Below are 22,228 nucleotides of genomic sequence, written 5' to 3'. Positions count from 1 at the left end.
CTAAACATAGATGGACATGCTTTGCTTTGACATTTGAGGTAGGAGTATTTGTTAGGGAGATCTCTTCCCCTGAGTGATTACTTAACACTTTTATTTGGTGATGACTGGTCTCTGATTCTTATATTTAAGCCATCCCAGAATATGATGTTTGGAAGATGTGAAAATCCAGGTGGGAGTTTTGAGTGAGAAATCAACAGAGGTGGGTCAATTCCCAGTTGTAGAAACCTAATGGAAGTTTCCAGAGCAGATACTTATTATGATACTTAACTTGAGTCCTCAGGAGTCTGGGCTGAGGCATTGGCTACCTGCTTCCTGTGGACTCTGTCAGCTGAAGGGCACCAGCTTATGAACAGTACTTGTTTCCTGTGGAGACAGGCTGTGCTTCTGTCACTGGAGGGCTTCTGTCACTGGGCTATAGAAAAAGACCCAACCCCACCTCAGAAGAGCTCCCGCTCCTGGTAAGGGAGACAGACAGGGACATGACTAACTGGAATATGTGTCAGATGATGACTAATGTGAGAAGAGACATAAATAAACTTGCGTAGGGAGCAGATAAAAGCAGGCTGGAGGACCACGCAGAGACTTCACAGCGAAGATGGCATTTGTGTTGGATGTTCAAGGGTGACTGGGAACATCAGCAGCTATAGAGCTAAGGTAGGGAGAAACAGCATGAACAAAGCAGACAAGAAAGACCAGCAGCCACAGCTGGCGTGGGGGCAGGAGATAAGGCCACAGGGTGCTGCCTTCCACAGCTAGGAAGCCAGAAGCCGTCGGAGCTTCCTGATGGGACTTCTTCCCTCCTCTGCCCCATTTTCCTCCCACAGTGGCTAAGAGCCTTCGTCAATACCATCTCCCAGTTTGCCTCTCTATCTAATGATTATAAGAAAACTAAATAATGATAGTTTTCTTACAATCACTCACAGCTAAACAGAAAGATGTGAATAGATATGCATGTATTAGAATTATTAAGTGATGCCCTGGTGCATTAGTCTCATATTTGGTATAGGTTTTGCCTGGCCTCCTATTTAGACATGGGTTTAAGTGCTTCATTCTCATATAAGGCATAGAAAAAGACTGTTGATTCCTGTGAGCCTGCAATAGCATTGTGTGGGCTGTGAGCTCTCAGTTGTGATTTGTAACATCTCTGAATTACAGATGTGTTTTGCCAGACTCTCAGACTGCCTTGACTTGCACGCCAAGCATGAGCAATCCATTGATAAATTGGGAGCTTTGCTGGTGTTTCCCAGTGCAAGTTGTCTGGGGTGCACAGTTCCTGCAGATGCATGACATCACAGAGGGTTCCTGTGACTGAGACTTAAGCTGAGTGTCCCTGAGAAGCAGCAGCCCTGGGCATCTGGAAGCCTCAGAGCCATAGACAGAGCCAGCAAACCTGCTGCCCTGTTGGATGTGTTTGGAAAGGCCTAGCCTAGTGGCTTCCTGGCCCTCTAGCTTGTTATAGGCTCAACAATTATTTGAATCTAGGTCTTTCAACTTTAACTCCATTAGCCCACAATAAACTCCCAATTGTGACGTGAGCAAACGAGAATTTCTGCAAAATGTAAAACAGATCCTCATTTCTGAGATCTTCTTTTCGGCAGTCTAACATGCACAGAAACGATTATGTAAAGAAAAGCATACTTTAGACCAGCTGAAGTTTGAGCAATACAATTTGGAAGACACCACACTCACATTCAAGAGTTAGGATGCTGAATAAAACAACATAACTCACCCATGGGGGGCTCAGAGCCCAGCTGGAGAGACAGATGTGTAGCCACCCAGCAAGAACACACATGGGACTGTGGTGCGCTCTCCCACCAAAGCAGAAACCGAGGATAGAAGCTTGGAGAGGGAAGCTATTAACTCGGAGGTGCAGGCAGTGAGAGAGGCTTCAGGGAGGGGTAGCTTTCTTATAATTTAGAGGAGCATGTGGCGGAACAGACAGCTGGAGTTCCCAGTCCTCCATTCCTGTCAAACTCCCATGAATGTTAGTTTCATTCTTCTCCCCTGGATGAGAGGAGAGCACTAGCTTAGAAAGGCCAGTAACTGCTTCCTGTCCTTCGCTGGCCCAGCTCTCCTGAGCACGTATGGACTCACTGTCGGTGAGGCATTGACTCTGAGCTGAGAGGACCAGCCTCACATGTGCCAGGCAGAGGGCAAAGCAGCATGCAGAGGCAGTGCCAAGAGCACAGCTGCTGTGACACCCAGGGGTCTGGGGTCCATCTGGCAGAAGGGTAGTAAAGAGGGGATCAGGGCTCTCAGATCTCCCTGAGGTCAAAGAGCACCTGCAATTAAGGAATTCAGGAGTGCGAGGGTCAGGAAGACACCTGACGTGATCAGAGAAGGCAAGAGATTGGGCCTAACATTCCAGAGGTGGATCCAGTTCTAGGTGAAGACAGGGGGTGGTCATGGAGTAGGGACAGCTCCATTTACTGAATAAGGGGCCTGTTGGCACAGTAGGAGACAATGCTAAATTTTATCCCAAGTTTTCAACACAGTGTCACTTTCTACTGTTGGTTCACAGAAAGGGTTACTTTTTTCTTTTTTTTTTTTTTTGAGATAGAGTCTCACTGTGTTGCCCAGGCTGGAGTGCAGTGGTACCATCTCAGCTCACTGCAACCTCTGCCTTCTGGGTTCAAGCGATTCCCCTGCCTCAGCCTCCCGACTAGCTGGGACTACAGGCACACACCACCACTCCCAGCTAATTTTTTGTATTTTAGTAGAGACAGGGTTTCACCATGTTGACCAGGATGGTCTTGATCTCCTGACCTCGTGATCCACCTGCCTCGACCTCCCAAAGTGCTAGGATTACTGGAATGAGCCACCATGCCCAGCCAGAAAGGGTTACTTTTTAAAAAAAAAAAATTACTTGGACTTCTAGAATATTTCCTGAGTTCTCCCACTAAGAAATAATAATCACAGCTCACATTTATATTTACCATGTACCAAACACTCTACTAGGCACTTTACCTATTTTAACTCATTAACTTCTCTGTTGGATTCAAGGAGTCCTTTGATTCATTGATTAATGAAATGCATTGAAAATGCTTCTACATGGATACTCTTAACCCCAGCTTTACAGATGAGGAAACTGGGGCCCAGAGCAGTTAAGTTCTAGGCCCAAACCCACATGCCCTGTAAATAACAGAGCTGGGATGTGAACTTGAGTCCACGTTGTAACCTTGACGTTCTACTTACTGCCTCTCAGAAAATAAGTGGCTTGTGACCTTGGGTAATAGTCTGATAGTCTCAATCATTCATTCTTGAACCCACTGTGACTTGTTCCTCTCAACACAACACGGATTGGGTCTCACATAAGAGGTGGCACGGAGAGTCCTATCCCTGACTTCAGTAACCTCAACATCCAGTGGGTGGGGCCAAAAGGGTCAAAACAGGATTCCAAATCAGTGTCATAGAGGAAGAAAACAAGTGCTGCAGGAGAAGAGAGAAAGAATTCTGGCTCAGTGATCTGGGGAGATGATCAGCCATATTTGAATTAGCTAAAGATGGGTTTGTCCTAAGCTCCAGAGAAGAGGGGCCCGACAGACGGGGCGGGCTTGGGCAGTTCAGTGCTCAGAAGTCGGTGTGCCAGGTGTGTGAGGCACGGGCACTTCGGTATGTCCCCGCACATGCTCCAGACTGCATCACAGAAGCTGTGCGCCCTTGCGGAGGGAACAGGGAACTCCTTTGATTGGCCATGCTCCCTCAGCTTGGGTAAAAAACAGCCAATTGTTTTGTGTGAGGTCAGAAAATGAATGAATGTGCAGATATGGCTGACTGAGGCTAGTGCTCCCTGGAGTTGATGTTCATAATGTGCTTCACTGGGTTAGACAAAGGAATAAATAGGACTGTGTATTCCTAAATAGTGGGAAGAACAACTCATCTATCTGACTCTCAGTTGATAAACGTAAGGTAAGCCAAAAGGGCCCCAAGCATTCTAAGTAGATGTCCCAAAGTCCTTAAGCTAGCTCCTGAGCTCCCTGGTTGGGAGGGGCCTCCTTGCCTGGGGCAGCCCATGAAATGTGGTTGCTGTCTTTTCTTTAGCCTGGGAACCTCTTGCACTGCTTCTCTGGTATCTAAGCCTACATCAGACGAGTAACAAAACAAGGGTCTCCTTCAGGCAAAAGAATGACAGCGAGGAAGGGACTAGGAAATGGAGCAAAAGCCCACATCCCTATCCATTAGTGCAGGAGTGACACCCCCCACACAACATGCCATGAAGGCCAGGAGTGCTGCTTTTTATATTACAGCAGCTTTATTCATGGTTGTCGTGATGCTCTTGGGTCATTGTGTTTGGTTTACTCTTTTACAAAGGTTAGTAAAGTATGCCATGTGTTCTATGAAGATTTCCTTCCAAAACAAAACAGTTGGGTGCCTAAAGCCTTATGACTGTGCTTTCTGGAATGATCTGTTCTTTGATCATATGGGGAAGCCAAGGTGCCCCTGCATGTGTATCGGCCACCAGCAGCTGGGAGACATTTGCATGGCGAGTTGTGCCTAACTAAGCCTGGTGCTCTCCACAGCCTTGAGATGCCATGCTGGCAGTGGCAGTGGGCTGGGACGCCGCAGGGCCCCATTCCCAGTCAATTATCTCAGCTGAAACTTCTCCCCTGCCCACAGGAGGGCCACACAGAAGAGCCGGAAGCAGAGGAGCAAGCCCACGAACAGCAGCCCCCGCAGCAGGAAGAGTACTGACCCGCCTCGGCTGCTCTTGACACTTCCATTGTGCGTGGGAACGTTTCTTCTAGAGAATTGGAACAGGTGTGGCCCCAAGCTCAACAGAAACCAGTTGTTCCCAATCTGCTGTTACCATCAGCACCATTGCATATGCCAGCCATTGCACTTGGCTACCATTTTCTTTGCCAAGGTGTATTAGCGGACGGCCCTCTGGCCACCTACCCGAGAGATTGTAGGGTCACATACATCCAACTTCACAACTTGGCTGCTTGAGATTGGTTCTGCTCTTTTCTTCATTTCTTTCCAGAACAACTCTTTCCCACCCCAACACCACTGCCACCACCCCTCTTTTTATCCTGGTGTGAAACAATGGTAATTTGATATATGGTATTTATATTGGCATTTTTCAACCCAGTGTCACTAGATGTCACACACATTTGTGGTGCTTTGATGTTTGCAAGTCTAACCTCTGAACGTAAATTTGGTCAAATAATTGGAACAAAGGGAAACAGATACTTGATATGAAAGCCATAATGACGGTGACTTGTGTCATGGGAGAAAACATAAGGTCAGTTTCTCCCTCTACTCAGAATACTAAAGGGAAAAATGGATTCAAAGCTAGGATTTCAGGGCCCAGCAATGTTCTTCCATTAGCATGTTAAGCAACTACACAGTATGTTGTTAGTTTTGAAAGACATTCACTCAAGGAAAACACCATCTCAACTTTGCCCTCTCACCATGTCCCTTACTCCCCATGCCCCCCATTTCCCAGGTTATGCCATTTTCGTTCTCAGGGTCCTCTTTGGTGGGCAGCCACTCTCCCCAAGATGTCATCAGTTTCCTGCAGTCCAAAGAGGGTCTGAGTAGGTACCTGTCTTCCTGCCTCATCCCTCCTCTCTTTGTGTAGGTTTCAGCCACAAAACTCTCATTCACACTAGGGGACCCCTACTAAAGGGTAACTTCAGGTGTGCAGCCCTGAGCTACAGGGCTCTGCACCATCCCGCACACTTGCTGGAAGGCTGGAAGTGAAGACCTTATTAATAGGAGCATAATCGCAAGGGAGAATCATGGTTCTGCAGTCTGGTGTAGACACTGGAATAACAGCACAGGAAAATCTGTGACTCCCAGTATCTTCTAGAATAAGGAATTTTCCCTCTTTAACACAGGGCCCCCCTTGTCATTGACCTTAGCTAAACCATGGCAATTCATAGAGGAAACATTAATGAATTAAAAGCATTCCTTATTTTTTTAACTAATATTTGCACATTTTCTTAGTCTCTTTCCAAGTCCTTGCCTCTTTTTTTTTCTTTATTTTTTCCTTTGACAGATGATATCCCTTCCTGGATCATTCATTTCACCTTGGTATCTAACTTTAGATTTACTTTCACTTGTTATTTGACTTAGCAGGTGCAACAAAAACAAGAAATAAATGTGCCCACCCCACTTTCCGCTTAACTGAAAAGCTTAAAATAAATTTTTGAATTATATATCATAAAGCTTTGAAATTTCTTTATTAATTGATGAAATATGAATTCTAAATTCTAGCATTGAAGCTTTTCACCAAAAGAAGCCTCTCCAAAATAAATCTTTTTCAGCAAAGTGATATTTATTGAGTTATATGGAAAAGATGGCTTGTATTTTTGAGATTATTACAACACACTGTGCAGAACTGGACAGATGTTTCGTGGTGTTTGGTTTCCCTTTCTTCTCTCTCCTGCTCACTCTGCATTATAGCGGCAGCTTATTTCTCTAAGGCTGGACAGCCTTGCTCTCAGCAGTGACGTCCTCCCACACCTGGTCACAAGTAGTAGTGGCCGTGCTATACACAGCACTATGCTTAACAGCGTGTTGCTCTTCTGAGCCTCTTGTACTCACTCATTTCCCTTTTTAAGAAAAAAAAAATAGCTCTTGTAAAACGTCACAATAACTCCATGCAGCTGATACTGCAGTGGTTCCTAGGCCGTTCTTCATCTGCTCTGGACATCCCAGTCATACACAATGCTCGGTGGATCATGACCAAACTCCTGTCATGTGGATGCACGTGAATGGATAGCAGGGAATCAGGATCCTCTTCTCCAGCAACCCATTACTGCTGTATAACTTACATAAGCCTCCCTGGTGGCCCTTGCTGGAACCACTCCATTGCCCTCCAGCTCCCCAGCCTTCTCAGTAATAAACATGCTGGCCAGATCTCTTAGCCTGCAAAGAGAACTTTCCCCAGTCACCATAGTCCATTCTCCTTCCTGAAGGCTTGGGGCAGACTATTTGCTTATTTAGAGAAGAGCTATACATTCTTTCTGGCCCCTTCTTAAACATCTTCTGTTGTGCTGCACCCCAGATAATGTCTCAGATGCTTTGGGGAATCTTTAACAGTTGAATTTGAGTCAGTCCTCTTAGGCTGTACTTCCAGCCTGTGTGCAAACCCCCACTCATTTCCCATGGATGGTGGAACCCCATCATTCTTTCATCTCGGCATTCACGGCATGCTTTCCTTGGCAGCCCCTGGTCACGTGTCATCGGGCTGGGCAGGAAGCGTCCGTGGGTGTGTGCTCTGCTTCTCCCTCTCAGGAAGCCCAGTTTCATCTTTAGTCTCCCCTCATGCCCGCTGTCGGCTGGTTATAGCACTTCCACTGCTACTGTCAGATAGGAAGTGATCGAAGCAGGGGGCAAAGAGAAAGCCCATGTTTGTTCTAAGCAGAAAAGCAGGGAAAAAAAAAAAAGAAAAATACCTGTTGACCTGAGAGAAGTAAATTCCAGAAGGGAACCAAGAACTCTTCCCTTCCCTGGTGAGTATTTCCATTATTCCGTTAAGGTTTAATATGCATTCAGATTACTTTTACTAAATAGTACACCATAAAGCTTTTGTTATATATTAAATGTAAACTGAAAGGAATGTAAACATATGTATTGTTAATTATAAATATAGATAAGTAATGACATAATAGATGAAAAAGTCTTATTCAGATGTATCACATTCATTTTACATTACCCACCTATTGTCGCATGGTAGAATAGTTTTTTGTCTCTGAATATGTGAATAACTTGACTTGTGTTGATCTTTTTACATATTTAATAAAAAAAGTATATGTTAAAATCTGCCTGGAGTTACAGATTCTTAATTTTATGCTGAAGCTTCCCTTTTTACTAAGCAAGCAAATAGGAATAGATTTGTGTGGATTTACTTTTTATTATTATCTACACAGGGGTTGTCTGTTTTTATTGATGGCAAATGTGGTTAACAAGAGTTACAGATTCATATTTGATATCAAATGTAGCAGCTATAATACCTTTTAAAAACTTTACCAAACTAAAAACATAAAGAGAAAACATTCCCTTGGGAAACATTCCACTTGCAAGCCAACAGAATCTTAGCTCCTGCAGGTCCAGCATACTCCATCTGGACGAGACAGCGCTGGGCAAATAGGAAGCTGGGAGAAGCAGGTAGATGTTTCTAAGTAAAGCTTTGTGGCAGAATGACCTGCTTGGCAAAAGCCCTTTTGGTAAGTATTTTTCGCCCCCTTGTTTGTTGACTTTAAACAGTGATGATTTATCGACATAAGCTATAACCTCCCACAATTTAACAGGTACAGGAATAGGTGAAAAGAGAAATGTATTTCAGCTGGCCCAGTAATCACCTGTGGAGATTGCAGAACGGGTCACAATGGGATGCGGACTTTATCCTGGAGCCTACAGGTTACTGAGCTTCAAAGACTTTTCACCCTGAAGGGTGCCAGCCTTCCCTATGCTGCTTCCAGGCACCACCTAGAGGCCAGTTTGGTTTCTCTACTGTCCTTTGGCCACTATTTTCCAGTCATTTGCCTTTAGGCACGTTTCTATTAAAAGAAGTGGGAAAATAACAGAAGGCAAAGATGTAGCCCCTCTTCTCCATCTATGTTCATTTCCTCCCAAGGTACACTTGTGACAGAAGTTTGTGAGCCATTACCTGAAATCTCATGCTCAACGCACATGTGTGTTTCCCGTTTAATCCATGAATTCTGGGGCTTTAAACACTTGATCTTACACTTAGACATTTGTGCACAAAAATACATGTGATTCATCTTAAAATGTACACTGGTTGACTCTAGTAAATCTGTCACTGATGGTACAAAGGTGGTGAAATAACATGCTTGTTCCATTTCATGAAATCTGACGTCATCTCTAAAAATTTGTTGCTTCTGATATTATGGGTAGGCTCAAGTCAAGACACCCCTTCCCAAAAACAGTTAATGGAATTCCACTGAATTTGAGTTATAAAATGCCAGTTTTCCTCTAAAACACACACAACTTCGTTTCTGACTTGTTTTATTCCTTTTAACTGCTAGAACACAACTATGATCATTAATTAAGGCTGCTATCACTAGTAATAACTTTTACTGACCCAGTTTCTCAGCACTGAGGCAATGTTGCCAAACAGCAGAAGTGATGGATAAGAACATCTCCCTGGATGTCTAATAGCTCCTGTCTTGCTGAGCTAGGAACTCATAAAAGATGTTTTCCATTCATTAGAGAAGCTCTGGCTTTATTTGCCTAAAGGAAAGCAAAGCCAAGGAGAAAATCCACTGATCCCTGGAGGACCCCCACGTGGCACAGGGACTTTGGATCACAAGACTGCCCCAAGGGCAGATCCCCCAAGTCTGAGCTGGGCCCCATATCTTGTATACATTAGGCATACACAGGTGTATTTGCTGAGGCTGCGCTTCTGTTTTGGGTTTACAAATGTAATCAAAATGGAAGGCTGAGCTGAAGTTAATTTTTTGGATGCCTCTTTCTCTCAATTCACTGGAAAAAAAATTAACTTTGTAGCTTTCAAGTTTTAATTTCTAAAACAGGTTTCTTGTGGTATTTTGCAACTATTTTATCATCAAGCCTGGGATAAATCGTTTTTAAAGGGTAATGATGTATTAATGCACCCTTGAATTTACGATTCTCAGTAGGAAACTAGCCCCAGACCTAAAGGTGTTCTTTTCTAGAGAATAAAAATGTTAAGTACGTTTCCTTCTGTGGCACTAACATCCCACATATTTTTATACTATGGTATTTCTTTAGGTCTTAAAGGTTATCCATATAAAATAAAATTTTTTTAAGATATGTTTATTTAGTAAAATGTTTTTATCAAATCTGACAGCTTAAATGAAATTTGAACATTAAAAAATAATGAAGATCTCATAAATGTGTTGAGAATTTTATTCTGATCCAATTCACAGCTTACTACTAGGATGCTGTCTTCTAATCTGATATATTTATTATGCAGATGAAACATGAACTCATAATGGAACAGTTTTTTTCCAGCTTGAAAGATCTTTTAGAAAAAAAACACAGAATACCAGGCTAAATGTTAGTCTCTTATAGGCTACACTATGTCAAGATAGGCTCAGAGGCCATCCTGTCCTGCAAACAAAGACATTGTCCAGTAACACGAGCTTAAAAAAAAAGGCAGAGAAGGAAAATGTGAATTTTACCCCAGAACATTTTTTTTTATGTTTCACTTTAAGTTCTGGGATACATGTGCAGAATGTGCAGGTTTGTTACATAGGTATACATGTGCCATGGTGATTTGCTGCACCTATCAACTCATCATCTAGGTTTTAAGCCCTGCATGCATTAGGTATTTGTCCTAATGCTCTCCCTCCCATTTGACCCCCACTCCCTGACAAGCCCCAGTGTATGTTGTTCCCCTCCCTGTGTCCATGTCTTCTCATTGTTCAGCTCCCAATTATGAGTGAGAACATGTGCTTGGCTTTCTGTTCCTGTGTTAGTTTGCTCAGGATGATCACTTCCAGCTTCATCCATGTCCCTGCAAAAGGCATTATCTCATTTCTTTTTTATGGCTGCATAATATTCCATGGCAGATATGTACCACATTTTCTTTATCCACTTTAACTGATGGGCATTTGGGTTGGTTCCATGTTTCTGCTGTTGTGAATAGTACTGCAATAAACATACATGTGCATGTGTCTTTAGAGCAGAATGATTTACATTCCTTTGGATATATACCCAGTATGGCATTTTTGGTTCTAGACCCCTGAGGAATCACCACACTATCCTGCACAATGGTTGAACTAATCTACATCCCCACCAACAGTGCAAAAGCATTCCTATTTCTCTACAGCCTTGCCAGCCATCTGTTGTTTCTTGACTTTTTTTTTTTTTTTTGGAGACAGAGTTTCACTCTTGTTACCCAGGCTGGAGTGCAATGGCGTGATCTTGGCTTACCGCAACCTCTGCCTCTTGGGTTCAGGCAATTCTCCTGCCTCAGCCTCCTGAGTAGCTGGGATTACAGGCACGTGCCACTATGCCCAGCTAATTTTTTGTATTTTTAGTATAGACGGGGTTTCACCATGTTGACCAGGATGGTCTCGATCTCTTGACCTTGTGATCCACCCGCCTCGGCCTCCCGAAGTGCTGGGATTACAGGCATGAGCCACTGCACCCGGCCTGTTTCTTGACTTTTTAATAATCACCATTCTGACTGGTGTGAGATGATATCTCCTTGCAGTTTTGATTTGCATTTCTCTAAGGATCAGTGATGATGAGCTTTTTTTCATGTTTGTTGGCCAAATAAATGTCTTCTTTTGAGAAGTATCTGTTCATATCCTTTGCCCATTTTTTTGTTTGTTTGTTTTTCTGAGACAGTTTCACTCTTGTGGCCCAGGCTGGAATGTAATCTCAGTTTACAGCAACCTCCACCTCCCAGGTTCAAGTGATTCTCCTGCCTCAGCCTCCTGAGTAGCTGGAAGTATAGGCACGTGCCACCATGCCTGGCTAATTTTTGTATTTTTAGTAGAGACAGGGTTTCGCTTTGTTGGCCAGTCTGGTCTCGAACTGACCTCAGGTGATCCTCTGGCCTCAGACTCCCAAAGTACTAGGATTACTTTTTGATGGTTTTTTTTTTCCTTGTAAATTTGTTTAGGTTCCTTGTAGATTCAGATATTAGACCTTTGTCAGATGAGTAGATTGTGAAAATTTTCTCCCATTCTGTAGGTTGCCTGTTCATTCTGATGCTGGTTTATTTTGCTGTACAGAAGCTCTTTAGTTTAATTAGATCTCATTGTCAATTTTGGCTTTAATTGCAATTGCTTTTGGTGTTTTTGTCATGAAGTCTTTGCCCATGCCTATGTCCTGAATAGTATCGCCTAGGTTTTCTTCTAGGGTTTTTATGGTTTTGGGGTTTACATTTACGCCTTTAATCCATCTTGAGTTAATTTTTGTATAAGGTGTAAGGAAGGGGTTCTGTTTCAGTTTTCTGCATATGGCTAGCCAGTATTCCCAGTACCATTTACTGAATAGAAGATCCTTTCCCCACTACTGTTTTTGTCAGGTTTGTCAAAAAGTATATGGTTGTAGATGTGTGTTGTCATTTCTAAGGTCTCTGTTCTGTTCTATTGGTCTATATCTCTGTTTTGGTACCAGTACCATGCTGTTTTGGTTACTGTAGCCTTGTAGTATAATTTGAAGTCAGGTAGTATGATGCCTCCAGCTTTGTTCTTTTTGGTTAGGATTGTGTTGGCTATACAGGTCTTTTTTGGTTCCATATGAAATTTAAAGTAGTTTTTTTCTAATTCTGTGAAGAATGTCAATGGTAATTTGATGGGAATAGCATTGAATCTATAAATCACTTTAGTAGTATGGCCATTTTCACGATAGTGAGTCTTCCTATCCATGATGATGGAATGTTTTTCCATTTGTTTGTTTCTTATTTCCTTGAGCAGTAGTTCATAATTCTCCTTGAAGATGTCATTCATTCCCCTTGTAAGCTGTATTCCTAGGTATCTTATTCTCTTTGTAGCTGTTGTGAATGGGATTTCATTCATGATTTGGCTCTCTGCTTGTCTATTGTTGGTGTATAGGAATGCCTGTGATTTTCACACATTGGTTTTGTATCCTGAGACTATGCTGGAATTGCTTATTAGCTTAAGGAGTTTTGGGGTTGAGATGATGGGATTTTTTAAATATAGAATCATGTCATCTGCAAACAGAGACAATTTGATTTCCTGACTTTCTACTTGAATACCCTTCATTTCATTCTCTTTCCTGATTGCCCTGGTCAGAACTTCCAATACTGCATTGAATAGGAGTGGTAAGAGAGGGAATCCTTGTCTTGTGCCAGTTTTCAAAGGGAATGCTTCCAGCTTTTGTCCATCCAGTATAATATTGGTTATGGGTTTGTCATAAATAGTGCTTATTATTTTGAGATATGTTCCATCAATACATAGATTATTCAGAGTTTTTAACATGAAGGATGTTGAATTTTATGGAAGGCCTTTTCTACATCCATTGAGATAATCATGTGGTTTTTGTCATTGGTTCTGTTTATGTGATGGATTACCTTTATTGGTTTGCATTATGTGGAACCAGCCTTGCATCCCAGGAATGAAGCCAACTTGATCATGAGGAATAAGCTTTTTGATATGCTGCTAGATTCGGTTTGCCAGTATTTTATTGAGGATTTTCACATCAATGTTTATCAGGGATATTGGCCTGAAGTTTTCTTTTTTTATTGTGTCCCTGCCAGGTTTTGCTATCAGGATGATGCTGGCCTCATAAAATGAGTTAGGGAGGAGTCCCTCCCTTCTTTTCAATTGTTTGGAATAGTTTCAGAAGGAATGGTACCAGCTCCTCTTTGTACCTCTGGTAAAATTTAGCTGTGAATCCGTCTGGTCCTGGGCTTTTTTTTGGTTGGTAGGTTAATAATTACTCCCTCAATTCAGAACCTGTTATTGGTCTATTCCATGATTCAACTTCTTCCTGGTTTAGTCTTGGGAGGGTGTATATGTCCAGGAATTTACCTATTTCTTCTAGATTTTCTAGTTTCTTTGCATAGAGGTGTTTATAGTATTCTCTGATGGTAGTTTGTATTTCTGTGGGGTCAGTGGTGATATCCCCTTTATCATTTTTTGTTGTATCTATTTGATTCTTCTCTCTTTCTTATTAATCTAGCTAGTGGTCTATCTATTTTGTTAATTTTTTTCAAAAAAACAAGCTCCTGGATTCATTGATTTTTTTTTTTTTTGGAGGGTTTTATTTATTTTTTTGTTTCTATCTCATTCAGTTCTGCTCTGATCTTAGTTATTTCTTGTCTTCTGCTAGCTTCTGGATTTGTTTGCTCTTGCTTCTTTAGTTCTTTTAATTGTGATGTTAGGGTATTGATTTGAGATCTTTCAAGCTTTCTGATGTGGGCAGTTAGTGCTATAAATTTCCCTCTTAATACTGCTTTAGCTGTGTCCCAGGGATTCTGGTACATGGTTTCTTTGCTATCATGGGTTTCAGGAATTTCTTGATTTCTGCCTTAATTTTGTTATTTAACCATGAGTCATTCAGGAGCAGGTTGTTCAATTTCCATGTGGTTGTGTGGTTTTGAATGGGTTTCTTAATCCTGAGTTCTAATTTTATTGCACTGTGGCCTAGGAGACTGTTTGTTATGATTTTAGTTATTTTGCATTTGCTGAGAAGGGTTTTTCTTCCAATTATGTGGTTGATTTTAGAATAAGGGCCATGTGGCACTAAGAAGAATGTATATTCTGTTGATTTGGGGTGGAGAGTTCTGTAGATCTCTATTAGGTCCACTAGATCCAGAACTGAGTTCAAGTCCTGAATATCCTTGTTATTTTCTGTCTCATTGATCTATCTAATATCAACAGTGGGGTTAAAGTCTCCCACTATTATTGTGTGGGAGTCTAAGTCTCTGTAGATCTCTAAGAACTTGCTTTATGAATCTGGGTGCTCCTATATTGGGTACATATATATTTAAAATAGCTCTCCTTGTTTCATCCATCCCTTTACCATTTTGTAATGCCCTTCTTTGTCTTCTTTGATCTTGTATAAAGTCTGTTTTATCAGAGAAGAGGACTGAAACTCCTGCTTCTTTTTGCTTTCCATTTGCTTGGTAAAGTTTTTTCTGCCCCTTTATTTTGAGCCTACGTGTGTCTTTGCACATGAGATAGGTCTCCTGAATACAGCACACCAATGGGACTTGACTCTATCCAATTTGCCAGCCTGTGTCTTTTAATTGGAGCATTTAGCCTATTTACATTTAAGGTTAATACTATTATGTGTGAATTTGATTCTGTCGTCATAATGCTATCTGGTTATTTTGCATAAACTAGTTGATGCAGTTTCTTCAACATAGTGTCATTAGTCTTTATATCTTGGTGTTTTTGCAGTAGCTGGTACCAGTTTTCCTTTCCATAATTAGTACTTCCTTCAGGAACTCTTGCAAGGCAAGCCTGGTGGTGATGTAATCCCTTAGCATTTGCTTGTCTGGAAATGATTTTAGTTCTCCTTTGCTTATGAAGCTTAGTTTGGCTGGATATGAAATTCTGGGTTGGAAATTCTTTTCTTTAAGAATGTTGAATGTTGTCCCCCACTCTCTTCTGGCTTGTAGATAGAGTTTCTGCCGAGAGATCTGCTGTTAGTCTGATGAGCTTCCCTTTGTAGGTGACCTGACCTTTCTCTCTGGCTGCCCTTGGCATTCTTTCCTTCATTTTGACCTTGGAGAATCTGATGATTATATATCTTGGGTTTAATTTTCTTGTGGAGTATCTTAGTGATGTTCTCTGTCTTTCCTGAATTTGTATGTCGGCCTGTCTTGCTAGGTTGGGAAAGTGCTCCTGGATAATATCCCAAAGTGTGTTTTCCAACTTGGTTCCATTCTCCGCATCTCTTTCAGGTACTCCAGTGAATTGGAGGTTTGGTCTTTTAACATAGTCCTATATTTCTTAGAGGCTTTGTTCATTCCTTTTCATTCCTTTTTCTCTAATCTTTTCTGCATGCCTTATTTCAGCAAGGTGGCCTTCAAACTCTGATATCCTTTCTTCCGCTTGATCGATTCAGCTATTGATACTTTTGTATGCTTCACGAAGTTCTTGTGCTATGTTTTTCAGTTCCATCAGGTCATTTATGTTCCTCTCTAAACTGATTATTCCAGTTAGCAGCTCCTGTAACCTTTATCAAGGTTCTTAGCTTCTTTACATTGGGTTAGAACATGCTCCTTTAGCTCAGCAGAGTTTGTTATTACCCACCTTCTGAAGCCTACTTTTGTCAATTGGTCCATCTCATCCTCTGTCCAGTTCTGCACCCTTGCTGAAGAGGTGTTGAGATCATCTGGAGGAGAAGAGTCATTCTGGCTTTTGGAATTTTCAGCATTTTTGCGCTGATTTTCCTCACTTTTATGGATTTATCTACTTTTGATCTTTGGGGCTGATGACCTTTGGATGGGGTTTTTGTGTAGGGGTCTTTTTTGTTAATGTTGTTGTTATTGTTGCTTTCTGTTTGTTAGTTTTTCTTCAACAGTGCGGCCCCTCTTTTGCATGTCTGCTGCAGTTTGCTGAAGGTTCACTACAGTCCCTGTTCTCCTGGGTATCACTAGTGGAGGCTGCAGAACAGCAAAGATTGCTGCCTGCTCCTTCCTCTGGAAGCTTCATCCTACCGAGGCACTGGGCCTGATGCCAGCCAGAGCTCTCCTGTATGAGGTGTCTGCCTACCCCTGTTGGGAGGTCTCTCCCAGTCAGGAGGCACAGGGGTCAGGGACCCACTTGAGGAGGCAGTCTGTCTCTTAGCAGAGCTGGTGCACTGTGCTGAAAGAATCCCTCTTGTCAGGATCAGCTTCTCTCTTCATAGCTGGCAGGCAGGAAAGGTTAAGAAGTCCACTGAACCTACAACCACAGCCGCCCCTCTCCCCAGGGGCTCTGCCCTAGAGAGATGAGAGTTTTGTCTGCAAGCCCCTGACTAGAGCTGCTGAATTTCCTGCAGAGGTGCCCCGCCCAGTAAGGAGGAAGCTAGAGGAGCAGTCTGGCCACAGCCACTTTGCTGCACGTGGGGAATTCTGTCCAGTCCAAACCTGCCAGTCTCCTTAGCACTGTCAGAGGAAAACCACCTACTAAAGTCACAATAATGACTGTCGCCCACTCCATCCCACCAAACTAGATTATCCCAGGCTGACTCCAGACTGCTGTGCTGGCAGTAAGGATCTCAAGCCAGTGGTCCTTAGCTTGCTGGTCCTTAGTTACATAATAGCCAGTTTACATACAACCCCAAAGCAGTATCTTGGACCACATAGCTCTCAAGGTGTAACATTTGGAAATAACTTCATTTAAGTGCTAAGAGAATGATTATCAAAATCCAGCATGCTTCATTGTGGTGTTCTGTGACCCAAACTGGTCTCCAGGCTGCTGTGAATGCTTCTCCCATTTTCTTGTGTGACTGTCCTGCATTCCACAAAGCCAAAAAAGAAAAAAGTGGATTTACGTATAGAAGTGCCCCCAAACCCAGTATGTGTGTGCTTGTAGGCCTAAACTTATTATACACTTTGGAACACCTAGAATGAGGGCTCCTGAACAGTTGTAACTTGCAAAGTTGTGCCGGAATGGGCTTCTGCTCCCTGGTTAACTCCTCTTTTCCGTGGGAGTCCTTTTACGTAGTTTTCCTTCTGAAGGAAAGAGAGGTAAGAATGGAAAACGTGACACTGGTACGAGATGTGGCCCCTCTTGCCTTCAAGATACTTTAAGAATATTCATGTGTCCTTCAAGTCACTTGTTCCTGTTTTTAAAATAGCATGCTGAGGGATTTGGTCATATCATTAGCCGAGACTTGGCCCAAGACCAGCCCTTGTGTAATGAGATTGGTTTGAGGTAGGAACTGTACTCACTTTGGAGGACAGGCAAGAGGAGCCCCCAGGCTCTGGATGGGAAGCTGAAGGCTGACCAAGGGTGGATGAGGCAGGGGGCCTGCGAATGGGACCCCACAGAGGCCACACGCAGGACAAGAGCAGCACCTGACTCCAAGCTTCATCCATCGTATGGAGGTCTGTGGTCAGTTCGCCCATTCGCCTTGCTCCTCTGGAGAAACCATACTCTGGAAACCACAGAGGGAATCGACTGCTGCTTCACAGGAAGGGTTTCATTCATGGTCACATTTCGTTCCTGAAAAGGATGAGTATATTGAAGCGTTGACTGCCTCCTCAAGAAGAAACAGGAAGTGGTAATTACCAAACAGAGGCTCCCTTTAAATTTAAAATGTATAGCCAAGAAAGCAGCTAACACTACCTTAAAAAGACCCAAAATAAATGTTTAAGCTAAAAAAAAAAAGCAGAGGGCTGGGGAAAGGGCATGTTTGTGCTTTGTCCTCCAATTTGATTTTTTTTAAAGGCTGAGCACCAACTATGGGTGAAGCACAGAAGTCAAAAGTAACTTAACTCCTAAAATATATCTTTTTTTTTTTTTTGAGAGGGACTCTTACTCTGCCTTTCAGGCTGTGGTGCGATCTTGGCTCACTGCAACCTCTACCTCCCAGGTTCAAGTGATTCTCCTGCCTCAGCCTCCTGGGTAGCTGGGACTACAGGGGCACGCCACCACACCCAGCTAACGTTTTGCATTTTTTAGTAGAGGTGGGGTTTCACCATGTTGGCCAGGCTGGCCAAAGTGCTGGGATTAAGGCATGAGCCATCACGCTCAGTCTCATGTCACTATCCTTAAGTTATTTTAATGGAGCTCTATAGAGAGGGATATTCTGAATCCATTAAGTTAGGTCCTGCCTTAGTCCAAAAAAGTAAACTGAGGCTGTTTGTGTATTTTTAAGGTGGTATATTACATATAAGTGAGGAAACCAGCATGAAGGGAAAGTAAGGCAGGAGAGAAAACATGAAGCCAGAGGTAAAGTTAGGAGCCTTACACATGCCCCCAAGGTCTTCTAGACTTTACTAAGACTAAAGGAGAAATAATTACCTCTGTACTTCCTAGTAGCCAACAGAGAGGACAGTACAACCAACCAGCCCTCTGTATCTGCACGGTCCACATCCACAGATCGACCATGTATCAAAAGTATTTAAAAATAAATAGAAAATAATACAAAATTCTTAAAATACAATATTACAACTACATATAGTCCCTGACATACGATGGTTAAACTTACAATTTTTGGACTGTATGATGAGTTTATCAGGATATTGAATGCATTTTCAACTTATGACATTTTTGACTTAAAAATGTGTTTATTGAGAAGTAACCCCATTGTTAAGTTGAGAGCATCTGTACTTACTTTTACATTGCATTAAGTATCATAAGTAATCCAGTTATGATTTAAAGTATACGGGAGAATGTGTGAGGGTTGTGTGCAAATACCATACCAGTTTCTATCAGAGACTTGAGCATCCGTGGATTTTGGTATCTGCAGGAGCAGTATGGAGGAGGGGGGTCTTGTTTAAAGTGTTCTTCAGGTGAAAACAAATCAGTTACTTAGGAGTACAGATACTTAGCCTAAGAGAAATTTCTTGGTGTTAACTTCTAGGAAGAAACTGAATGATGTAGGGAGACTGACCTTAGCAACATCTCGTAGCAAATACAGTAACACTGTAGTAGGACTGCTTCCAACTATCCCTGATGACCTAATGCCAAGATGCGGTTGAGTCGAAAGCAATCTACCAGGGACTAGAGCTGTCTGTACATGTAAACAGCTCCTGGGAGGCCGGGCTTCATCCCAGAATAAACTATAGAGTCACAGAGCAATGATGGGGGCGAGGGGAAGGGCACTGCAAGTGCTACTCCCTGCAGCTTAAGATTAGATAAATACTGAATGGCAGTGTGACCTTGACGACTACTAGAGGACAGACACTAAATGCTGCTGATCAACACCCGCTTCCTTTCCCAACAGTCAGCCCATGGAGGGGAGGGGCTGCTCTCAGGCTGCAGGCTGAGGAGCCTGGCCAGGCCACAGGCCACAGGTCACAGGCCACCCCACCCCTGGCGGGTGGGAGGAGGGGGCCACAGGCCGGGTCATGCTTTTCCCCAGAAGTATCATAAGGGTTTGACTTTTGTGAGTCTGTTTAGGTTTTGGTTTTGGTTTTTCAATTATCCTTGGCAATTCACTGAGAGGGAAATTTTCAGTGTAGATTATAGCTATGAAACTATTAGCTATTCCATACTCCTGTAAGCCTTAAAATTGTCCTGGAGAAAGCCCACTGACAAATGGCATGCTTCCTAGGTCAAAACACCAAGTCTGTAGGGGAAAAGAGAATTATATTTTAATAGAAATCATATATCTATAAAACCCTTTACAGGTTGCCAAATGGCTTCACAAATGATCACTATTAGAGGAGAAAGAGAATTGGTTTTGAAAATTACCTAACTGGATTCCAATTCCAGCTACACCACTTCTACCTGTGTACTTTTAAATAAATTGCACATAATTTCTGAGCCTCAGCTTCCTCATCTGAATATATAGATGATACCTACTTTGCACAGTTGTTTTGAAAAATAAGTGAAGGTGGTGTGTATAAAGTACCTTGCACATGGTCCATATTTATTAAATGGTGGCCAGGCGTGGTAGCTCAAACCTGTAATCCCAGCACTTTGGGAGGCCAAGATGGGTGGAGCATTTAAGGTTAGGAGCTCAAGACCAGCCTGGCAAATGTGGTGAAACCCCATCTCTACTACAAAATAATAATAATACAAAAGTTGGCTAGGTGTGGTGGCATGCACCTATAATCCCAGCTACTCAGGAAGCTAAGGCACAAAAAGGCAGAGGTTGCCATGAGCTAAGCATGCACCACTGCATTTCAGCCTGGGTGAGAGAGTGAGACTCTGTCTCAAAGAAAAAAAAAAAAAAAAAGCTACGTGCGGTGGATCACGCCTGTAATCCCAGCACTTTGGGAGGCCAAGGTGGGTGGATCACGAAGTCAAGAGATCAAGACCATCCTGGCCATGGTGAAACTGCATCTCTAAATAAATAGATAGATGATAGATACAGATAGACAGAAACAGGGTTTCACCACCTCATGTGATCCGCCCACCTCCCAAAGTGCTGGGATTACAGGTGTGAGCCACCATGCCTGGCCTGAGGGGTCATTTTTGCAGTACCATCTGAAACTTCCATTTTTTTTCAAATCAATTTAATTTTTTCAGACAGGTCTCACTCTGTTGCCTAGGCTGGAGTGCAGTGGCACAATCTCACTTCAACCCCAGCATCCCAGATTCAAGTGATTCTCCTGTCTCAGCCTCCCAAGTCGCTGGGATTACAGGCATGTGCCACCACACCTAAGAAAAATGAGCTGGGCGTGGTGGCAGGCACCTGTAATCCCAGCTACCTGGGAGGCTGAGGCAGAGAATCGTTTGAACCTGGGAGGTGGAGGTGGCAGTGAAGTGAGATGGTGCCACTGCATTTCAGCCCAGGCAACAGTGTGAGACTCCGTCTCAAAGAAAAAAAAAAAGGAAAGAAATGTTAGCTATTATTATTAATTTTGGCTTTGATAGCAGTCCTATGAGGGAGGTAATACAGATATTATCAATATGATAATAAAAATCTTATTAGCCTGATGCTAAACATTTCAATACCGCCCACTGCTTCCACTGCCCTGCAGCAAGAGCAGTCCTAGGCAGCCATATGTTATATGGTTCAGAGTGGGTGTCTAACCCAGGGCCAGTCAGTATTTAGGGTTTTCAAGTGACCACATGGTCTGCCTCTCTGACCTTGGCAATTAGATCTTCCCTCTGCCCTCCCCTCCCCTCTCATTTGCACTAAGTATTGAGGACCTTAGCAATGAGTACCAGAACTTGAATGGATGCACAGGAAACACAGCCACAAGGAAGGATCACAACATGCTGATGTCACATATCAGCAGTTGCTCTGAAATAGAAAAAAGGTGAAAGTGGTCAAAAGAAAAGAGAGGCCCAGGCACGCAGGCTCCCACCTGTAATCCCAGCACTTTGGGAGGCTGAGGCAGGAGGATTGAGGCCAGGAGTCTGAGATCAGCCTGGTCAACACAGCAAGACCTCATCTCTAAAGAAAATTTAAAAATTAGCTGGGTGTGGTGACGCACACCTGTAGTCCTAGCTATTTGGGAGGCTGAGGCAGGAAGATGGCCTGAGCACAGGAGATTACGGCTGCAGTGAGCTATAATTATGCCACTGCACTTCAGCCTGGGAGGCAGAACAAGACCTTGTCTCTAAAAAAAAAGAAAGAAATAAAAAGGAAAACAGAAAAAGCAGACATTCAGTAAAGAAACAAGGAAGGTTTTAAATAAGATTTTTCTGGAATCTAGTTGACTGGCTTTATAGAGCTCACATTTATGTGTAATCTTCACATACCTCAGAGGTAACTTAAATGAGTCTCTTCCTTGCAACCTAAGACATTCTCAAGAAGTGAGGCTCTTGAAAGGGAATAGCTTTCCCAAGTTTATAGAGCAGAAGGGACCTTCAAGACAATCCAATGCCAGGCCCAGCTGAGCGCCCAGATGACAGCCAGCATCAGCTGCCAGCCTTGTGCAGGAAGAAGCCGACCTGGACATCCAGCCCCCTTGGGCCTTCAGATGACTCCGAGCATCTGTCCATCTGACAGCAACCACAGGAGAGACCTCAAGCAAGAACTGCCCCGCTATCCCATGGAACCATAGGAGATAATAATAAATTGGGTCAAGTCACTAAGGTTAGGGTGGCTTCTTGTGACACAGCAATAGATAACTAGAATAGTGTAGTAGACGGTGAAGTATAGATTTCATTTTGTTATTTTGTACAGGCATTATGCAAAAAGAATGTGAAATGAGTCACATTTATGCTGTAACAGCTGT

General features: G+C 42.9%; 1 protein-coding gene across 4 annotated transcripts in view; it reads left to right on the top strand.

Annotated features, from left to right (window-relative positions):
- The window catches only part of MAPRE2 (microtubule associated protein RP/EB family member 2), a 165,437-nt gene extending 157,665 nt beyond the window's left edge, over positions 1–7,772 (top strand). For all 4 annotated transcript variants that reach the window (XM_012447244.2, XM_012447243.2, XM_012447245.2 and 1 more), the window contains one exon: positions 4,618–7,772. In XM_012447244.2, coding sequence (XP_012302667.2) covers positions 4,618–4,692 — 75 coding nt within the window. In that variant the 3' untranslated portion in view covers positions 4,693–7,772. The remainder of the gene's footprint in view (positions 1–4,617) is intronic.
- Positions 7,773–22,228: the final 14,456 nt, after the last annotated feature.

The sequence above is a fragment of the Aotus nancymaae genome, unplaced genomic scaffold (genome assembly GCF_030222135.1).
Source record: "Aotus nancymaae isolate 86718 unplaced genomic scaffold, 86718_ANA_hifiasm-v0.15.2.pri h1tg000020l, whole genome shotgun sequence".
In the NCBI taxonomy this organism is placed as follows: Eukaryota; Metazoa; Chordata; class Mammalia; order Primates; family Aotidae; genus Aotus; species Aotus nancymaae.
The sequence above is the reverse complement of the archived record's forward strand: the minus strand, read 5'-3'. Positions and strand labels throughout refer to the sequence as shown.